Below are 22,223 nucleotides of genomic sequence, written 5' to 3'. Positions count from 1 at the left end.
TGAGGAAACTGAAGTACAGAGGAATTAAGACCATGCTCACCAAGGTCATTGAACATGAGAATGATAGCACCTGGATTTGATCACAGCCCCATGACTGTGTCTGTGTCCAGCAATTACACAGCGTCCCCAGCTCAGTGAAGGTGTACTTGTCCGTTCTGTATCAGAGCTGCTCTGGCAGAGAGGCCCTCAGGGCTCGGTGCTGAGAAAGGAGCAAGTAGAAGTGGTGAGCGTGGCCAACGTCTTGCCAAGACTGAGAGGGGAAGGGCTTTGTAAGGAGGAGAGCCTAGAGAAATAAGTTCATGTATTACACTGACCCTTACCTCTGAGGCATTAAGGTGGGTGTTGGCACAAATCCTGAAAATCAGGAAAGGTCTGAGTAGGGGCGCACTCTCTGGTTTGGCCCAGTCCGTGAGCCTCTACTTCTGAAGCTTCTTGAACCAGCCATGTAACTAACACGTGCCCCAGTGTGCAGTTCGTGTTTTTGATGCTTTTCGTTTCTCCTGGGTTACTGCAGTATTTTCTTGCATGTTTTATTTCCTTAAAAGACTACTATGAGAAAGATTGAGTAGCTTTCATTTTCTCTTTAATTTTCAGTGAAATCTTTGTGGATTGACAGTCTGGGACTCAGCAGTTAGTGGCTTCCAGACTAAATAAAAACAGAACATTTTATCCAAATTTAGGATTGCATTTTAAAAATTTCCAACTGATCCTAACTAAATTACTAACAGGAACACCACGTTTCATTTTGTGGAGGAGAGAGAAAGGAAAGAGCTGTGTGATACTTACAAGCTATTTGTCATGTTGTCAGAAGCTCTTCTGATTCAAGGCCTTACCTGTCACCTTGTCCATTCCCCCGCTTTTATTTTCAGATTTGGGAAATAGACTAATTGAGGTGAAGTGATTTATCCAGGGTCATGTCTTTAGCAAACACATACTGAGCACCTGCAATGTGCAAAGTAATCCACTGGGTACTATGGGGACCCCAAAGATACTATTTTTGTGGATGTGCCAGTCAGTTCGCCATGGGTGGTTGCAGTATGGTCATTCTGTTCTCTGACCACTGGCTGTAGAAGGACCAAAGTAACATCCTTAGCAAAGTATTTCGTAGCGTTACCACTGAAAATACATGTTTACTTCATCAGTTTAGAAGCAGAATGGTCATGTAGCTTTTGCAGCACTGAGATCTTCCTGGGGATTTAAAAAATAAATAAATAAAAGACATGCGCCATCTCCTGGTGGAAATAAGCATTGTCCTGTTGGGCGTGAGATGGCCAGTAGCCATTGTGAGGGTTGGTCAGATGCCAGAGAATCCCATTTGTAATGCGGTGGACATATCTGAAAACAAAAATGTATTAGAAAATCTTTTCCCTGTCTTTCAATTAACTGGATTAAATGTGGTCATTGTTGCTTACTGGGACAGTTAACTAGTAAAGATGATTTTTGTGTGTGTGGTTCCTTATTTCATAGTAAAATGGTGGGCTAGATGTTAAATAATATCACAAGATTGAATAAAGTTCCTCTCCAAGAGAATCTTACTTCCATAGAGTCATTTATTCAGTGGGTAGAATATGAATTATAGGCTGAAAGGCAACTCAAATGTGGTAAAACAGAGAACACTAGATAGCAGGTTTCTCAATTCCGAGTTTTTTCTTCAGCCTTGAAACATCCCTATTATATTATCAATGAGTAGATTTTATATCTTGTATTAGTTCACTGCGGACCAGCAAACTGCAGATTTCCTAGGCTTATATGGGATAGCAGGCATACTTGAGAAGGAAAATTTTTGTGTGTTCAAGCAACAATACATAGTAGGCACTGGAAAGATTACATAGGAAATAATTGACCTAAAACCTGAGGTTTGTGCAGCACCTTGAAAATACTTTCACATTGATTGAGTCACGGTTCCACACTGCCTTTCTCTGAAATAAAGAGTCAGTATCATTCTTATATGAATCACAAAAGCAGAGAGGTTTGCCTGGCTTCAACAGCCTTGTACATAGTAATCACTCATTACTTAACAGTTACTAGTTTATCCTAATTTCTGGGAAAGAAATTAAATAGAATTGTCACGCGCTTCTGAATGGACTGACGTTTGCAGTGAAACAAAGCCTCTGGCATGCTCTGTGTGGCTGTACTTTGTGCTCTTTCTGGCCCAGGAATGAAGACAAGGAAGCAGTGAGCATGTTGGTCAACTGCCCTGCCTACTACAGTGTGTCTGCTCCCAAGGCTGAGCTGCTGAACAAAATCAAAGAGATGCCAGCAGAAGTGAATGAGGAAGAGGAACAGGCAGATGTCAATGAAAAGAAGGTAAATAAAGAATGGGATGCCCTTGTTCTGCTTTCCCCAGAAAAATCGACAAAGTCCACGTAATCAGCGTGGTGACTGGGCCTCTTGAGGCAGGTGGGGAAAGGACCTGTCGCATCACCAAATTGCACCAAAATCATTAGACTTTTTGGATTTACATGGCACTTTAACCAATTTCCTCTTAGCTTTTCTGCGAGTAGGCAGGGCAGGTAAGCTACTGTCCTTTTCATTTTTACAAATAACAGAAGTGAAACTTAGAGGGATTATTTCTTAGAAGTCTCATAGCCAGGACTTGAACCCAAGTACCTAGCCTCCTAATCCAGCACCAGGACCCTGACACTGTTCTCAGCTGCTGTTTGGCCAGTGCCAACGGTGTGTGTAATTTTCGTGTTTCATGGTCAAAAGGAAAATGTAAAAATCTAGAAACTTTTTTAGGGAAGGAGGCCAATTGTCAAATGACACTTCTGAGAAAAAGTAATATTAACTTTTATATCTTCCCCAGCCCTCTTTGCAGGACTTCAGTGAATAGCTTGAAAGTGCAGGGCTGGAATCTAGTTGTTAGCTTTTGATACTCCTACAGAGATTTCAAATGTTAGACACTTAAAAAATGACCGTGGTGCTGCTGCTGTCTTCCCACATGCCATGGAGATCTAAACTGGGCTGTGTCTGCAGGGGAGAAAGTTCTCGCCATTCCACTTTCTCTATAGCACCAGAGGGGCTGCCTTCTGCTGTGCTTGCAGCTCTCTATGCAGCTCGGGCATGCGTGCTGCAAAGGAAAGCTTGCTTGCTTCTTTCTGAGCCTGGAATGTAAGTGGTTTTCAGTGATCCTGATTCCAGGAGAAACTTTCTAGGGTCATTTTATTTCATTTGCTCTACAATGTGTCCCAAGCTGTCTTGTCTGTTGGAATGAAACCATAGGATACAGACCCGAGAAGCAGAGGGTAACTGGACAGGAGGGATCTTTGCAGCACCTCTGGCTCATGGCTAACATGCTGATGCAACCATTGTAGTAGCAAGTTCCCTGCTAGCCCAAAGTTTTCCTATGTACAGACTTGTCATTGTATACCCCTGATATGTACCTGCCCCAGCACAGCTAAGCACTTCATTTAACGGGTCCCCTGATTGCAAATAAGACCACTTGGCTTTTGGTCTGTCTATATTTATCCCAAAGAGAGAGCTATGTATATACCCTTACATGTACCAGGTTGCCATGGCATCTTTAACTGAAGGTTTTACACAATTTTTTTGTTTTCTGCCTGTGGGCATACCTGCTTGACAGTTGCAGTGTGGCAAATACTCATTGCTTTTCCTCCCTATCTTAATTTTTAAGTGGTTTTTTTTTTTCTAACTTTTTAGAATCGGGGGCATAGGCAGGTTTGTTACAAAGGTATACTGCATGATCCTGAGGCTTGCTGTATGATTGTATGCATCATCCAGGTAGTGAGCATAGTACCCATAGTAGTTTTTTAACTTTTGTCCCTTTTCCTTCCTCCCCTTCTTTTATTCCCCAGTGTCTGTTGTTCCCATATTTGTGTCCATGTGTACCCAATTAACTGTTTTCCCATCACTTTCAATTATCACCCTCTCACACGAAGCATTATGTGGCAAAAAGTATTTTTAGATTGAGAATATGAAGAAAGAGAGAATTGATTCATCTTCACAGGAAATAGGTAGCATGTATTTCATTCCAAGTGCGGGCTATGTGTTTAGTTTTCTTTTCAACACAATGCTGTACTATCTTATTTGCACAAAACTCCTCTGACACTTGTACGGCCACATTTTATGCTAATGAGAATTAGAGGGCTGGGGTCACACAGTTAATAGATGCTAAAGTCAGATCTAACCTTATGTGTTTCTGACCCTAAAGCTTGCTAAAAATTGCTCCCAGGTCAGCTGCCTTTAAACCTTGCTGCCCTGGGAACTGAGCTAAACTGGAGGTTCTCTGGGTATAACTAACCAGAGCTAGAGTTTGAGATTAAAACCAGTTAAAACCCATTTTAAACCAAAAATATGAGAACAGCAGTGTCTGTGACTTGAGGACTGAGGAGTTTCGAGTCATTTGGAGTGCCTTTTTGAGGAGTCACGGGCTTCGGAAGACAAAACCCCACTCAGGGTGAAAGGGATCCTAGGGAGAGGAAATGTCACAGCCACATAACCAGGGCCTGGCACCTAGCACATGCTCAATAAACATTTATTTCATGAAGTTATAAAGTGCAAAACTCCCAAGTTGAATTTTACCGTTTAACTGAAGAAAAATATCCAGAAGGCCACTGTGGAAAGGTTCTAGGATTAGAGTCTATGGCCTTGCTATCCTGAACACATCTGATCTCAGAAGGTGACCAGGGTCGGGCCTGGTTAGTACTTGGATGGGACATCATGGGATTAGAATTCAGAAGAAAAAAAAAATCTGGAAGTTAAGCAACTAGCTTGACCTTTCTTGACCCTTTTTTCTTTATAAAATGGGAGTGGTAATGATCTCTCACATAATAGTTGTGGGGTCCAATTAACTGATGGATATTAATGTGCTTTTTAAGCTGCAGGGTGTAAGAGCATATCATATCTTATTAGAGAAGTGTTAAAGGCAATGTCATGTAAGTATGCAAATATTGATGGCATCTGATATCTTTTGTGTTAAGATATTCAGTGAGAAGGTGCCTTATTGCCAACAAGGCTAGGCACTTTCCTAAATCAGACTCTTACAAGGAAGAACAGCTCACATTTGTTTTCTCTCTTCACTGTGGAAAATATTGCCCACAGCACCAGGGGGATGATATCCACTTGCCCCATGGGCTTATCTGGCTTTTCAGGGAAAAAGAAAGATGAGAAAAGGCTATTTAGTTAATGAGGCCTCCACGTCCAGTTAGAATTTCCTTTGGTTCCTTCTTCCTTCAATCCTGTCCTCTAGGGCTGCAAGTGGCCTGAGGGTTTGCATCACTTTGTGAGTGTAAAATGTTAGGCTCATAAACACTTACTGAGAACACGCCTTCTCTGTTTCAGACACTGTGCTCTGCCTTGGGCATACAAACATGAATAAGACACTGTGTCTGCTCTCCTGGAACTCTGGACTGGCAAGGGAGGTAGATTATTTTAGTATACATTATTGATCTTCTGACAGACACATGGACTGTGCTGGGGGAGCCCAAAGGAGCAGTTCCTAGAGTAGAGTCAGGTTTTACCTCCTCCAGGAAGATAAAACCTGAGATCAGCATTGAAGAATGTATCGACGGGAGTCAGAAGAAAAAGGGCATTTGGGACAAAAGGAGAAGCGTAGGGAGAAACTGAAAGATACGAAAAAGCATAGAATGTGTATGGTAAAGAAGGGTGCTTCAAGTAGTTTGATATTTTGGAATGTAACAAGGGCTCATGATTAAATAAAAAATCACCAAATTTAGGCCAGGCACAGTGGCTCATGCCTGTAATCCCAACGCTTTGGGAGGCCAAGGCAGGAGGATTTCTGGAGCCCAGGAGTTAAAGACCAGCCTGAGCAATATAGTGAAATCCTGTCTCTATCAAAAATATAAAAAATTAGCCAGGTGTGTTGGTGCATGCCTGTAATCCCAGCTACTCGGAAGGCTAAGGCAGGAAAATTGCTTGAATCCAGGAGGCAGAGGTTGCAGTGAGCTGAGATCATGCCACTGCACTCCATCCTGGTGACAGAGCGAGACTCCGTCTCAAAAAAAAAATTAAAAAATTAGCTGAGCGGCCGGGCGCGGTGGCTCAAGCCTGTAATCCCAGCACTTTGGGAGGCTGAGACGGGCGGATCACTAGGTCAGGAGATTGAGACCATCCTGGCTAACACGGCGAAACCCCATCTCTACTAAAAACACAAAAAATTAGCCGGGCGAGGTGGCGGCGCCTGTGGTCCCAGCTACTCGGGAGGCTGAGGCAGGAGAATGGCGGGAACCCGGGAGGCGGAGCTTGCAGTGAGCTGAGATCTGGCCACTGCACTCCAGCCTGGGTGACAGAGCGAGACTCCGTCTCAAAAAACAAAACAAAACAAAACAACAAAAAAAAATTAGCTGAGCATGATGGCATATACCTGTGGTCCCAGCTACTTGGGAGGCTGAGGGGAGAATCGCTTGAGCCCAACAGGCAGAGGCTGCAGTGAACCAAGATTGTGCCACTCCAATCCAGCCTCAGTGACAGAGTGAGACACTGTCTCAAAAAAAAAAAAAAATTACCAAATTTAGAAAATAACAAAGGAGGGCCACAAACAGTGCGAGATGAGGTTCACAAGAGCCAGCAGGTCATAAGGTCATGTAGGGCTTTGTGTGAAATGCTGAAGTTCGGATTTTATCATATGACAATGGAGAACGCTTTGAGATGTAGTTTGTTGTAATACTACAAGTATAAACTTGTAGTTTATAAATGTGTAATTGAATTTTCATCAGTATCGCTTACATTTACATATCTGGTTTGGAAATACAAAGTTTTAAATAAGTGATGTTGTTAAAAGCATCTGTTAATATATTCAGCAAAATACAGTTTTCTTCCTGAAATACAAAAAGCTTTTCTAATGATGGTTTAGAAAAATTAAACTTGGTCAATATCCATTCTCCAATATTATTTTGAGGTAGAATGTAGCCTTTGACCAACTTTTGCAAAGTAATAATTTGTTATTTAATATTTAAAGTTATTAATAACCTAAGATATATATCTAGGCTAGGAACTAGAGTCTTGGTTTACTAATAACTATTTTATAAATTAAAAATAACACTTTAGTTTTACTTTGATATTTCTATTTATATATCCTAGATGATGAATAATATTCCAAGTAAATGTAAGTATCAGTTAAAATATGAAGCTTTCATTGTCTGAACTTCTGATACACATAAAACTAAAGACAGTGCAAATAATCAGAGCTGTCAATTTTTTCACTAAAGCCTGCCTTATTATTAAGCAAAATTCTACTTAAACCGATCACATGATTCCCTATTCTGAAGGCCAACAGGCTTTGGCTTCAGAAACTTAGAGGAATGTTTCAAAAGGCAAAAGGAATCTGTTGTCCTCTGAGTCAGCTTTTCTCAGGAGATCACTGGTTCTCAGCTGCTCATTCCTGCTGCTCTTCCTTCATTCCTGAAGTTCCAGCTCTCCCTCTGGTCTGTCTTCCTTTCAGTATTTATTTTAGAATAGGTCTGCTGATAACACATTCTTTTAGTTTTCTCCGTCTAGGAATGTCTTTATTCTACTGTCACCCTTGAAGGACAGTTTCCCTGGATGTGGAATTCTGGGTTGACTCTTTTCTTTCAGTACTTAACAAATGTTCACTTTCCTCTTGCTTCCATGGTTTCTAATGAAAAATGCAGTCCTTTAAATATTGGCTCCTCCTGTATTCAATGTGTTGTTTTCCTCTGGCCACTCTCTTTAGTCTTTAGCATTTTGATTATGATGTGGACGGACTTAGTTTTGAGTTGATCGTATTTGGGGTTTGCTGAGCCTCTTGATTCTGTAAATCTATGTCTTTCACAAAACTCTGGAAGTTTTCAGCCATTCTGTCTTCAAATATTCTTAATGCATTAATCTCTTTCCCTTCTCCCTCCAGGACTTTAGTGACTAGTGACACAGTATTTCAATGACGGTTCATGTCCCACAAGCTCCGTTCATTTTTTTTTTTTTTTTTATCTGTTTTCTTTCAGTCCTTCAGAATGCATAATTTCTACTGGTCTGTTTTCAAGTTCACTGACTTACCTATCTCCATTCTGCCAGTTATTTTTTTTTTAAATTTCAAATATTATAGTTTTCAGTTCTAAAATTTACATTTAAAAAATAGTTTCTAGGCCGGGCGCGGTGGCTCAAGCCTGTAATCCCAGCACTTTGGGAGGCCGAGACGGGCGGATCACGAGGTCAGGAAATCGAGACCATCCTGGCTAACCCCGTGAAACCCCGTCTCTACTAAAAAAATACAAAAAACTAGCCGGACGAGATGGCGGGCGCCTGTAGTCCCAGCTACTCGGGAGGCTGAGCCAGGAGAATGGCGTAAACGCAGGAGGCGGAGCTCGCAGTGAGCTGAGATCCGGCCACTGCACTCCAGCCTGGGCAGCAGAGCGAGACTCCGTCTCAAAAAAAAAAAAAAAACAGTTTATATTTCTTTGCTGAGAACGTGCCTCTTTTCAAAGTTGTTTTAAAGACTCTTATAGAGTCTGGGCACAGTGGCTCATGCCTGTAACCCAGCACTTAGGGAGGCCGAGGCAGGCAGATCCCTTGAGTCTAAGAGTTCAAGACCAGCCTGGTCAACATGGTGAAACTCCGTCTCTACAAAAAAAAAAAAAAAAAGAAAAAAAAAATTAGCCAGGGGAGGTGGTACGTGCCTGTAATCCCAGCTACCCGGGATGCTGAGGTGGGAGGATCACCTGAGCCTGGGGGGGCGAGGCTGCAGTGAGCTCTGATTATGCCACTGAGCTCCAGCCTGGGCAACATCTGGGTTATCTCAGCATTAGCATCTGTTCATTGCCTTTTCCCCTGAGAATTGGTCACCATTTCACTGGTTCTTTGTATACTGGGCAATTTTTGTATCGTATTTTGAACATTTTGAATATTATGCTGTGAGACTGAGTTCTGTTAGAATCCTTTAGAGAATTTCTTTTTGTTATGCTTTAGTTTTAGGAGGCAGTCAACCTAGTTAAGTTTAGCCCGCAGGTTCTGTATTACCCTTGGGTGGTAGTTCCAATGTCAATTCCATTTTCAGGGCCATTGCTATATTGTACCAGTCTGTCCCACGTGTGCCTCTTGCAGAGGTTAGTCTGAGACTGGAGTGTCATTTCTCAAAGCCTTTGCTGTGCTGCTGTGGCTATAACCACAAACGTGTAGACTGAAACTGTGCCGAGGACTTGTGTCTGCTCCTGCACAAAATGAGCTCTCTCCTGTCCAGTGTTAGCTCCACACTCTCTGGCTGGAGAGAGAGGCTCTCCTGGTGTTCTGTGCTGCTGTGCAGTTCTGCATGACCGGCACCACCCTCACTGGAAAAGAGGGAAGGATAACGGGGATTCTCCTCACAGTCTTTGGACAACAGGGTCTCATTTTCCCAGTTCCTCTGGCCAGAGGGAAGAGTTTTCTCTTGGGGTTCGAGAACCTGTGCCCCGCTGTGCAATGCAGCTCTGAGTGCAGCCACCCTTGGGGACAGAGCTGGGAGAAAAGAGAAAAGAGAGCGGGTTGGAAAAGGACAGGATTTCCTCCACACTCTAGCTCACAGAGGCCCCTTTCCTAGACCTCTGGCTTTAAAGGCAGGGTTTTTGCTACTGTAGCCTCTGAGCAGCTCTGCACTGGGCCTGTCCTTGGGTCAGAGCTACAACATCAAGGACAGAAAACAGGAAACTCACTCACCCCCATTATGGGTTGCACTTCAGGCTTGACTGCCTTCCCCCATCACTGCTATGGTGAACTTTTCAGAGTCCTCTTCAGAATCTAGAGATTTTAATTGTGATAAGTAGGAAAGGCTGCAGTGGGCTGGTGCTGTCTTGGCCCCCACAGCCCCAGGGTTTGTGACAGAGGGACATTTTAGAGAAGTCACTCTGGCAGCTGCGTGTGGAGGAGGACAGGAGGAGGGTGGACGTGGGGGTCTCATAGCCCTCTGGGAAAGTAGTGATATGGGTCTCAGGGCCAGTGCAGTAGGATCAGTGAGAAACAGGGCCATTAAAAAAAGAGTAGGAGTAAGATGGGCAGAACCTAGTGACAGATTAGATGCGGAAAATGGGAAAGAGAAAGAGTCAAGGGTGACTCGCAAGCCCCAGGCCTAGCTAACTGTCAGAACTCAAACGGAAAAGTGGGAGGCCATTCGGGGGAGAGGAGATGATGAGTTTAGTTAAATTTGAAGAAATTTAGTATTGTTTCTAGTGGGTTATCAAAGATCCCTGCTAACTGCAACCAAGAGACCTTGAGTAGATTGGGTGGCTTTCTGGCCATAAGCTTTCCTGAGAGGAAATGGTAAAGAACCATTGTTGATAGAGAATGTGCTGGAGAACATCTGAAATGGCAGCCAGGTCCCTGTGATCCTTCTGCTTTAATGAGGTTACACAACATGGGATGGAGCTGTGATCCAGTTGCTGTCACTAGGACAGAAACTGCCTCTGCCTCACTGAGGGTGAAATTCAGCTAAAGAAAGCAGAAATGGCGGCTGCAGCCTGCATCCTTCCTTTTAAGACTAAAGAAAGAAAGATACCAGCAAAGCCTATATGGTAGAAATGGCTTTATCTCATCCTAGTTTTTACAAGCTAAGCTGAATTCCACTCTATTCCTGAATCCCAACCACTTGGCTAGTAGTCCTAATTACTCTTAAGACGGAGACACACAGAGGCCAACTGTGTGTGTAGAGTGCTGTTACTGGTGACGTGGTCTTGTCAGGGGAAGGTGTATTCCCCCTACAGACATCTATCTAATATGAGTGGTGTGTTATCTTCAAATTGTTGTCTAATCTTACGACTGCACAAAAAATAATTAGAATGTGTATAATACTTTCATATTTTCCAAAGTGATTGCATCAGCCTTCAACTCTTCAAACTTCTGGCATCCATTTCAACATTCATGTCTCGAGAAGTCGAATTTCTAGAAAATGCTTTTGAAAAACTCAATAGTGGAAAGAAACAAGGCTTTTCTTTTTATCCTCAGGGCTTTATTTCTATTATGACTTCTTTTGAAACTAATATCATATGTTGTGATTTCCGCCAGCCTTGTGTGAGCCTCATAGTATTCTTATGAGCTATTTTAATATAGTGATGAAAGCCAGATGATCTGCATTTAAGCCTGGCTCTGTCACTTACCAGCTGTGTGGCCTTGAACAAGTTAAATAACCTCTATCCTCCTCACTTTCCTCATCAGTAAATGGGGATAATAATAATACCTCTCTCAGCGGGTTGTTGCAAGTAGTAATTGAATAGTGAAACACTTAAATGGTGTCTGGCACAGAGAAAGAGCTGACATTATTATTAGTTTTCAGCAGGCGTTATTTTCTTCTTGCTGTGGATAACTGAGACACAGAAGGTCAAGTGACTTGCCTGATGCCGAATTTTATGTCAGATCCTCCTGCCTCCTTGTCCAGTGTTCATCCTGCTGCAGGCAGGAAGTGGGGAAGGGTCCAGCAGGACCTTTCTGCAGAGGATGAGGTGGGAGGAAGGGTCTGCGAAGCTATGTTTGGAGGAAGAACTCTTATAAATAGCATCTCACACAGGGTGAGCTAACAGTTTATGCCAGATGAGAAGTGGATAAATGATTTTACAAATTAAGTAGCTCCTGAGAGACTAGTGTGTTATTTAAAACAAAACACACCTCTTCTCCCTCCCCCGGTGAGTTATTCTGGTAGAAATTGGTAAGTTTTTTGGAAGAGATCTGCCTGGCAAAGAAATGGCTATTTAGTACAGCCAGCTTTCTCTTGCTGCTGTCAGTTTCTCAAATCCCTCTTAATTGCATTTTAAAATTCAAATTCTCATATTTTAAGGGGCTTGTTAGGGTTTTAAAAAAATTGAAATGCCATCTACCTGAGGAACATTCAGCCAGGAGTGACTGATGTGACCACTCAGTAATTCTGGCCTTAGCATCTATGGCTGAGCTGTGAGATGTCACATTATAGTCCAGCAAATATTAATAACTTTCCAAAATCAGAATGCCACAAAATGTATATTGGTTCTTTCCACAGAAGCCTCCCTGCGTCACTTCTATACATTTTCATCTCATTCTGTTCTTTCTTGTACCATGAAGCCTGGGGTACACACATGCTCTTGTGACAGATTTATTTATGGTTCTGCCCAGCACTGATGTCTCTGAAAACCAAAACAGGGTCTGGGAAGGAAAGATGAGGTAGGTTGGACAGCTGTGTCTGAAGCCTGATTGCAGTTCAGCTGGGTCAAGTTATTTTGATCCTTCCAGTCCACTGAGCCATGCTCACCTCAGGGCCACCCTGCAGTGTTGCTGATCTGCTTAAGTGCCCGCGAGAGCTTTTGAGCTGAGTTCAGCAGCAAATTTGAAAGGAAGAGTTCTCTCCTCTCATCACTGACCCCCACATATAAGAGCAAACTACTTATCCTTGGTTTCTGCCCATTTGCAAATTGATAAGCATCACACACATCCTTTAAAATAGCAGCCTCTGGCTGGGCGCGGTGGCTTACGCCTGTAATCCCAGCACTTTGGGAGGCCAAGGCAGGTGAATAACCTGAGGTCAGGAGTTCAAGACTAGCCTGACCAACATAGTGAAACCCCATCTCCACTAAAAGTACAAAATTAGCTGGGCATGGTGGCGGGTGCCAGTAATCCCAGCTACTCGGGAGGCTGAGGCAGGAGAATCACTTGCACCCGGGAGGCGAAGGTTGCAGTGAGCCAAGATCACGCCATTGCACTCCGGCCTGGACAACAAGAGCGAAACTCCATCTCAAAAAAACAAAACAAAACAAAACAAAAACAGCCTCTGAGAGCCACAGGAGGAGTTTTAAATACAATGAGGTCACATGAAATAATAATTTAATAAGTGTTTTAGTTCCTTCCAGAAATGACAACACATAATACTAGTTTCCAAAAAAGTCATTAATAGAAATAATGAAAAACAGGCTGAAAAAAAGCACCTTGTTTCTTTCCACTATTTGGTTTTTAAAAAGCATTTTCTAGACATTCTAGAAATTCTGCTTCTCAGGACATGAGGTTGAAATGGACGCCTGAAATTTGAATGAGCCGAAGGCCTTTTCCTGAGGGTGGAGTGATAAGAATGTTTTGCCGTGATAACTATCTCTTTCAATTTGGTATAACCCGGTTGTCTTTAAGTGTCTTCCAGTAACATCTAGAGCAACAAGCCTAGGAAATGTACCCTACAAGTTAAAAATTCCTGGGCTGACTTCACGTAGATGACATTCTCTCTCATCTATCTGAAAAACAGGAATGATGACATTTGACTTGTCTTAACCCAGTCTAGCAGGAATGCTGGGAGGTACAACAGCATGCAGTGTTTATTTTTCCTGTTGCTTTGCATTTCAGTATCCTTGCCATCTTCTCTATATGAGCTGATATCACAGTGAAAGATCATCACACCCTGCCAGGCATTTTGCTGGAGGTACATAACATGTTACCTTGCAGGTAAATTTCATAGCTTCCAGCCGGAATTGCTTTTTTGGAAAATGAAATTTTTCCAGGAGAAGATAAGAAAACTTAAATAATTAATATTAAGCAATTTTAACAGCTTGAGGAAAACCAAAGATTATAACCTGTGATGAGATGGTGCAGCAGATATGGATTGATTGATTGATTGATTGATTTAGAGACAGAGTCTCGTTCTGTCACCCAGGCTGGAGTGCAGTGGTGCGATCTAGGCTCACTGCAAACTCCACCTCTCGGGTTCAAGCGATTCTCCTGCGTTAGCCTTCTAGTAGCTGGGATTACAGATGCCCACCATCACAACCAGCTAATTTTTGTATTTTTTTCAGTGGAGATGGGGTTTCACCATGTTGGCCAGGTTGGTCTCAAACTCCTGACCTCAGGTGATCCGCCCATCTCAGCCTCCCAAAGTGTTGGGATTACAGGCGTGAGCCACTGCGCCTGGCCTGGATGTGAATTTTTTAGCCACCTGCAGCCTCTAGGATTAGGCAGATTGAGAAAACAAGATGTCACCATTAAAGCCAGAACTTAGACATTTCAAGGACATTATGAACCTCACTCACTTGTGAAGTACCTCTGATGCTCCAACTCCAAGATGGGCAGATTGTGGAGAAATAAATATTTCCCTAGTCATTGTGATTACATTCCTCATGGACCTTCTCTGGTGCTGATATTGAAATAATACACAAGTTGTCAGTACCCTTCAATTCTGTTGGTCAAAAATAGGTTTTTCCTGTTTCATTTATTTATTTTTCCTTTAAAATGAACATATACGTCCAACATAGAAGTTGTAACCTTTATGTTTAACCAAGTTTCCAGTTGAAGTCAGTTTGGGGCGTGTGTGTATATATACACACACTGATTTTAAATATATATATATATATATATATATATATATATATATATAGTATGTGTGTGTGTGTGCAGTTGAGCTGGGACCTTTTTAGTGGTAAAAAAAAAAAAGTAAGTTTTAACTAAAAAACATTGTCTTCTTTCCATCTAGCTATTTTAGGCTAAGAGAAAAATGAGACACTAATTACAAAAACTGTGTAGTTTAATTTCTGTTTTGCAAAAGAAGCAGTAGACACTTAATATAAATGAATTCAAACTAGAAGCCACTAAGACATTTACTTCCTTCCTTCAGTTAAATATATTGGGTATTTGCCTCACTGTTTTATAAGTATGAAAATATGTGTCAAATTAAGGTGTCGAATTGCACAGCTCTGGTAACTGGAGACAGGGGAGGTAGAACAAGGAGTTGACTTTCTGATAAAGGTCTTGGTGTCAATTTCTAATAATTATACATGGGTGGCCCCTAAAGTGAGGCTGACTTGAGTTCACAGCAGCCCTACCTGATGGTACGTGTGCACCATTAGGCCATCTTAGTTTCCTCCCTTGTTATAGGTAGATAAAACAGTATCTACTGTAAGATTGCTGGGAAGACTAAGTAACATAATCAATGTAGAGTTTCTCCATATGTATGGCACATATCAACTGCTCTACAAATGGTAGCTATAGTTAATATTCAACTCAACTCTAAGACCTTGGGCGAATCCCTTAATTCCTCTGACCCTTGGCCTCTGTATTTGTAAAATAAGAGTACTGTTTACTCTACCTGCCTACTTACCCATGGTATTGTCATGAGGATCAAATGAGAACATGTCTTAAAAGGACTTTTAAAAATGAGTAGTTGGCCAGGCACGGTGGCTTACACCTATAATCCCAGCACTTTGAGAAGCCAAGGTGGGTATATCACTTGAGGTCAGGAGTTCAAGACCAGCCTGGCCAACATTATGAAACCCGTCTCTACTAAAAACACACACATTAGCCAGGCATGGTGATGGGCGCCTGTAATCCCAGCTATTTGGGAGGCTGAGGCAGGAGAATTGCTTGAACCCAGGAGGCAGGGGTTGCAGTGAGCCAAGATTACACCATTGCACTCCAGTCTGGGTGACAAGAGCAAAATTCCATCTCAAAAAAAAAAAAAAAGAATAGTTAAAATAGTTAAGAAACCAGTTAGAAGGCAAAGCTGTACATAGCATGACACAATGGAGAACATTACAAGGTTGTGTGTTGGCATATGAGGTTTAGAGAAAAGCAATGGTAGACCCTTAGGGAAAGAAGGCTATTATAGCATAATATTGGGGGACACTCCATATAGAGGAGGGGGAGGGTATTCAGCTGAGCCTTGAAGATGACAGAAGGCGGCTGGGGCAGGTGACTCCTGCTTCCACTGGCACCCCCTGTTGGCTGATCTTTGCGGTCTCATCTGTCATTTCAGGCTGAGCTCATTGGAAGCCTCACCCACAAGCTGGAGACCCTCCAGGAGGCGAAGGGGAGCCTGCTGATGGACATCAAGCTCAACAACGCTCTGGGAGAAGAGGTGGAGGCTCTGATCAGCGAGCTCTGCAAGCCCAATGAGTTTGACAAGTATAGGATGTTCATAGGGGATTTGGACAAGGTGGTCAACCTGCTGCTCTCCCTCTCAGGGCGTCTAGCCCGTGTTGAGAATGTCCTTAGCGGCCTTGGTGAAGATGCCAGTAATGAAGAAAGGGTAGGTGGCCTCGTGATGCCGTTCAACAGGTTCTCCCTCAGAGCCCACATACATAGAGAGGTGCCATTAGACGCCATCCTTTCTCTCAGGAGGATTTGTGGCAATATGTTTGGGGCAGGGAGAGAATACATATATAGGTAACCAAGAAACAGAGAAGGCATTTTCTGTGTCAAGATATAATGCTGGCTGGGTGTGGTGGCTCATACCTGTAATTCCAGCATTTTGGGAGCCCAAGGCAGCCCTAGCCAAGATGGTGAACCAACATGGTGAAACCCCGTCTCTACTAAAAATACAAAAATTAGCCAGGCACCGTGGTGCATGCTTGTCATCCCAGCTACTCGGGAGGCTGAGGCAGGAGAATTACTTGAACCTGGGAGGCAGAGGTTGCAGTGAGCCAAGATTGCACCACTGCACTCCAGCCTGGGCGACCACCTCAAAAAAAAAAAAAAAAAAAAAAAAAGATGTAATGCTGACACTTAAGGTTCACGGAATTCTTGGGAAAGTGAAAACCACAGGCACCAGAGTTTCTTTCCTCCCAACTGTCTTCCTTTCTTTCAAAAAAAGATAAAAACATGATAAGTACATTGAAACAGGGAGGGGGCAGGAACACAGGCTCAAGGCTCCAGGGTATCTTACAGGAGGGGCCACAGGCACTCAATGAGGATGCACCGGGGTGTCTCCACTGCACCCCCTCCTTGAAGGGAGGGTACAGGGGGACAGGTAACAGTGCTGACCCCGCTGGAGACAGTTCACCAAGACCTTCCACCTGTCAGGCACTGCAAGCTTATGTGCAGTCTCATGGAATCCTCACAACAGCCCAGTGGGGGAGCTAGGATAGGAGTCCTACTGCAGACCCCAAGTTGTATCACTACATTGAACAGAATTCCAGAGCTACAGAGCATTCTTCGTCTACTCATCTGTACAGCAAATAGTTAGTGGAGGTCTTGTGTGCGTCACTTAGTGGACTAGGCACAACTGGGATACATTTGTGAGCAAAGCAGACAGATCCTACCTTCCTGATACTGAACAACAAACAGTAGACACAATTATTTTATATATATGTGCACAGTGTGTGTGTGTACATACATGCTAGAAGATGGAAAGTACTCCAGCCATGAAAAGGGGCTCCTTTTCTTGTCTATGCTACCATCTTTTTCTTTTTTTTTTTTGTTTTTGAGACGGAGTCTCACTCTGTCACCCAGGCTTGAGTGCAGTGGCGCAGTCTAAGCTCACTACAACTTCTGGCTCCCGGGTTCATGCCATTATCATGCCTCAGCCTCCTAGGCGCACACCACCATGCCCAGCTAATTTTTGTATTTTTAGTAGAGACGGGGTTTTCCATATTGGCCAAGCTGGTCTTGAGCTCCTGACCTCAGGTGATCCACCCGCCTTGGCCTCACAAAGTGCTGGGATTGCAGGCATCAGCCACCGCGTCCAGCCTACCATACCATCTTTCTTTTTCATTGCTCTCATGGATTCTCCAATAATTTCTAATATATTGCATTAAAAGGAAAGATGTCCTTTTTCAAATAGATTTTAAAAGGATTAGAAAAAGTCTGGATCCTAATCATTTAGGAAAGTGACTCAGCATTTAGGAACTCTGCAGCACCACTCTCAGCATCTACCTCATGTCAATGTGCTGAGTCAGCTTCCTTATCTAGAAATTGTCTGATACTACCTAACTCAGAAGTGTGTCCTTTCCTCCTTTCTTCCACTCGACAAACAGCTAACAGTAGCCTGTCAAATATGAGGTGCTGTGTCTGTTGGGGACAAATGCTGACTAAGACACCGGCCCTGCTCTCCAGGAACTCACAAGTTATGGAGGAAAGCAGCATGCAGGAGCAATTGTGTGCTGGTGCTGAGCATAGTGAGAAACAGCCACCAAACACTTCTTAGTTGGGGGAGTGTAAGGCAGGAAGGACTTCACACAGTGGCACATGAATACAGTTTAGAAGAACATCTTAATTCTAAGAGGACTGAGAGGTGAAGGGCCTCACCATTTAGAAGAAATACCATGGATAAAGTCAAGAAAGAGATGCCATATTTAAGAATTGATTTGCATGTGGTTTGGTATGTCTAGAACATACAGTGATTGCTTCGTTGGTTTGTTTTTAAAAATAGTGAGCTAAGGCTGGGCGCAGTGGCTCACACCTGTAATCCCAGCACTTTGGGAGGCCAAGGCGGGCAGATCACGAGGTCAGGAGTTTGAGACCAGCCTGGCCAACATGGCAAAACCCCGTCTGTACTAAAAATACAAAAATTAGCCGGTGTGGTAGCGCGTGCCTGTAATCCCAGCTACTTAGGAGGCTGAGGCAGGATAATTGCTTGAACCTGGGAAGTGGAGGTTGCAGTGAGCCAAAATCACACCACTGCACTCCAGCCTGGATGACAGAACAAGACGGTCTCCGGAAAAAAAAAAAAAAAAAAAAAAAAAAGTGAGCTATAGGAATATTAGAAACTGACAGAAAGTACATGGCCCCATCAAAAAGGATAAAGAAGCAAGTTCAAAGAAGGTATGGGAAGGATTAAGGGGGAAACCAGGAAAGGGTAATGAGGGCTCCTCCCCTTGTCTCTCACCCAGAGCTAGCATCAGCAGCAAAGCCATTATCGGCCTCTTTCTGAAGGAGCAAGGGGAAGGGAGCCCTGATCAGAACCATAGCTGTAGCTGCCCTACAGCACTGAGGCCCTGGTGGAAGAATGCAGCTGCCACTAACTCGAAGCCTGGCACAGAGGCAGCCAGGGATACATGCCACAATTTCTTTTTGCACTCTCCAGTCTTTTCCATCACTCCCCGTGGTCAAATCCAGACAGCAAGGGAGCCCAGTGGATGCAACCCCTAGAGTTCAGATTCCCTCAGCACAGGGCAGAGGAGAGTGGACCTGGAGAGGCAGACACAATATCCAGCACAGAAAATCATCACAAAGACCTTACTGCAGTCATACCCTAGACTTTAGACTTCAGCCTGTAGGTCGGGAAGAGTCATGAACTAACTTCGTGACTTAGTCAGCCTGGGGAGGGGCAAGATTGATGTTAAAATAACAGTTGGGAGGCTCATTGTAATAGTCTAGACAAGGAGGTTTTATGCTATTGATGTAGACAATTGTCCTGGGGATAGAGAAGAGGGAATAAATTAGAGAATGAATTTGGATAGCAAGGGGCATGTTAGATGAGGGGAAGGGTAGAGCAGAAAATAATTCCAAGTTGCCTATTGGGCCACCTGGATGAATGCTCTAGATATCTGAGATAAGAAAGACTAGAGAAGTTTCTAGTTAGGGCAAGATAAATTGTTCTAGAACTGAATTAAATTCAACACTTACATGCACGCCTCCATTCTTAAATACAAGTAAGTTTGCTCACTTGATTTTATTCTCAGCTTGGTCGCTGTTGGTATATAGCAGTGCTACTTATTTGTGTACGTTGATTTTGTATCCTGAGACTTTACTGAATTCATTTATTAGATGTAGGAGCTTTTTGGATGGTCTTTAGGGTTTTCTAGGTATAGGATCCTATCATTGGCAAACAGCAACAGTTTGACTTCCTCTTTACCAATTTGGATGCCATTTCTTTCTCTTGCCTGACTGCTCTGGCTAGAACTTTTAGTACAATGTTGAATAGCAGTGGTGAAAGTGAGCATCCTTGTCTTGTTCCAGTTCTCAGGGGGAATGCTTTCAACTTTTCCTTGTTCAGTATAATGTTGGCTGTGGGTTTGTCTCCTCAATTACTTTGCCTAAAATGTCTGAATGGTTAAATATAAATTTTTTTGAATTTAAAAATGATATTATGTGTCAGCATGTTGGACAGAGAACCACATTAAAGATAACGTATGCTACAATATCACAGAGAAGCATAAGAAACTCTTAGAGTATGACATTGCCATCATTGTTCAACAGAATTTCTCTCATTTTAGATTCAGAGGCCTGCAAAAGAGAACTGAAAAAATAGAAACTGACTTCTTTAGAGATGGGAAATATGATGATCTCATTGTTATTATGAATTAGGGAGAGGTTCTCAAACTTTAGCCCCAAAAGAATCATCTGGAAGCCTTGTTAAAACAGGTTACTGGGCCTCACCTCCAGAGTTTTTTATTCAGGAGGTAGAAGAGGGCCTGAATCCTTGCATTTCTAACAATTTCCCAGGTGATGCCACTGCTGCTGGTCCAGCAACCACACCTTGAGAACCACCATATTAGTGTATATACTCAAGGTACCGTGATTTTTGGGGGGTTTTTTTTGGTTTTTTTTGAGACAGAGTCTCACTCTGTCACCCAGGCTGGAGTGCAGTGGCATAATCTCGGCTCACTGCAACCTCCGCCTCCTGGGTTCAAGCAATTCTCATGCCTCAGCCTCTCAAGTAGCTGGTACTACAGGCATGCACCACCATGCCTGGCTGATTTTTGTATTTTTAGTAGAGACGGGGTTTCACCTTGTTGGCCAGGCTGGTTTTGAACTCCTGGCCTCAAGTGATTCACCCGTCCCAGCCTCCCAAAGTGCTGTAATTTCAGGCGTGAACCACCATGCCCAGCTGATTATTGGTTTTAAAGTCAAGAATCCGAAAGCAATTTTATCCCCAATTTAATGTAACACCTCTCAAACTGAAGCTACCCTATGATGTTATAAACTAGAGAATGCTGTAATATGTAATATAAGGATAATAAGCTGATTTTCAAAAAGTTAGCCTCCTTACTTAGGAGTGACAATAGGATTAGAGCTTAGATATTTCCCAGTTCTGTCAGAGGTGTCCTTGCAGGGAGTCTGGCTCTTTTCTCCTTTTCCCTGGCCCTCATTGATCTGTCCGATTTTCCCTGGCAGAGCTCTCTCTACGAGAAAAGGAAGATCCTGGCTGGTCAGCATGAGGACGCCCGGGAGCTGAAGGAGAACCTGGATCGCAGGGAGCGGATAGTGCTGGGCATCCTGGCCAATTACCTTTCAGAGGAGCAGCTCCAGGACTACCAGCACTTCGTGAAAATGAAGTCCACGCTCCTCATTGAGCAGCGGAAACTGGACGACAAGATCAAGCTGGGTCAGGAGCAAGTCAAGTGTCTGCTGGAGAGCCTGCCCTCAGATTTCATTCCCAAGGCTGGGGCCCTGGCTCTGCCCCCAAACCTCACGAGTGAGCCCACTCCTGCTGGGGGCTGTACTTTCAGTGGTGTTTTCCCAACATTAACCTCTCCACTTTAACCTCTTCTAAAATACCCAACCAAAAGATCACTGTTTCTCTCAACACTATTTAATCTGAAAAATGTTTCAGTACAAACCACTGTTTGAACTATCTGGGTTACTGGTGTTTGTTCTGGATGAAAGGAAAAAAATTCTCTCCAGGAGGAAGCCTTTTTCCTTCTTGCCCTTCCTGATTGATCTTCTGAGAGCTCGAATGCTGCTGGACACGTACCCCTTTCTATTATTACTTTGTAGTAGAAAGAAAGTTAATGAAACTGAGAACTGATTGGAGGGTGTTTGATCATTTAGTTTTTAACAGGCTGAGGCAACATGGATCAGTGTGTGTCCCCCTCAGGAATGTATCCACAGTGGCCTTCCTTGCTGGTGGGCAGTGTATCCTGATGGCAGGGTACAAGTACCATTAATGAAGGGTCTGCAACATAAAGCCTTAAAAAGACACACACTAAGAAAACTGTAAAACCTTGAACATTGTTATTTATATTTTTTAAAATGGAAAAGATCATTATGTTTGTTGTGCTAACCACTTATTTGATTCTGTTTTGTGGTGGACGTAGACGATTACGTTTGAGCTTTGTATTTTGTGAAAACCTTAATGAAATGAATTCCAAAGATAGTCACGTTGAGCGTGAAGACTTTTTCTTAACATTCCTGTCTTATTTTTACAAACACAAGCAGGCATTCTGCACTTCCACTGGACCGAGTATGGGGGAGTCCTGTTCCCCTGCTCTTTTCCTGTATCACACCTTCCCCAGGAGGATGGCCTCATGCACTGCGGTTATTGCATCATTTCCTAGTGCTTCATGTCATTATCACTGGTGGGGAAACAAAGCTAAATTTTATTAAGAAAGACAACAGGCCGGGCGCGGTGGCTCAAGCCTGTAATCCCAGCACTTTGGGAGGCCGAGATGGGCGGATCACGAGGTCAGGAGATCGAGATCATCCTGGCTAACACGGTGAAACCCCGTCTCTACTAAGAAATACAAAAAAATAGCCGGGCGAGGTGGCGGGCGCCTGTAGTCCCAGCTACTCGGGAGGCTGAGGCCGGAGAATGGCGTGAACCCGGGAGGCGGAGCTTGCAGTGAGCTGAGATCCGGCCACTGCACTCCAGCCTGGGCTACAGA

General features: G+C 43.4%; 1 protein-coding gene across 7 annotated transcripts in view; it reads left to right on the top strand.

Moving 5' to 3' along the window:
- Positions 1-21,719, top strand: part of SHROOM3 (shroom family member 3) — a 348,621-nt gene extending 326,902 nt beyond the window's left edge. For all 7 annotated transcript variants that reach the window (XM_045392457.3, XM_065544545.1, XM_015450386.3 and 4 more), the window contains 3 exons: positions 2,157-2,307; positions 15,653-15,925; positions 20,734-21,719. In XM_045392457.3, the coding sequence (XP_045248392.2) occupies positions 2,157-2,307; positions 15,653-15,925; positions 20,734-21,102 (793 nt within the window). In that variant the 3' untranslated portion in view covers positions 21,103-21,719. The remainder of the gene's footprint in view (positions 1-2,156; positions 2,308-15,652; positions 15,926-20,733) is intronic.
- The last annotated feature ends 504 nt before the right edge of the window (positions 21,720-22,223 follow it).

Source organism: Macaca fascicularis, chromosome 5 (assembly GCF_037993035.2).
Source record: "Macaca fascicularis isolate 582-1 chromosome 5, T2T-MFA8v1.1".
In the NCBI taxonomy this organism is placed as follows: Eukaryota; Metazoa; Chordata; class Mammalia; order Primates; family Cercopithecidae; genus Macaca; species Macaca fascicularis.
This window is presented reverse-complemented; position numbering and strand designations above follow the sequence as displayed.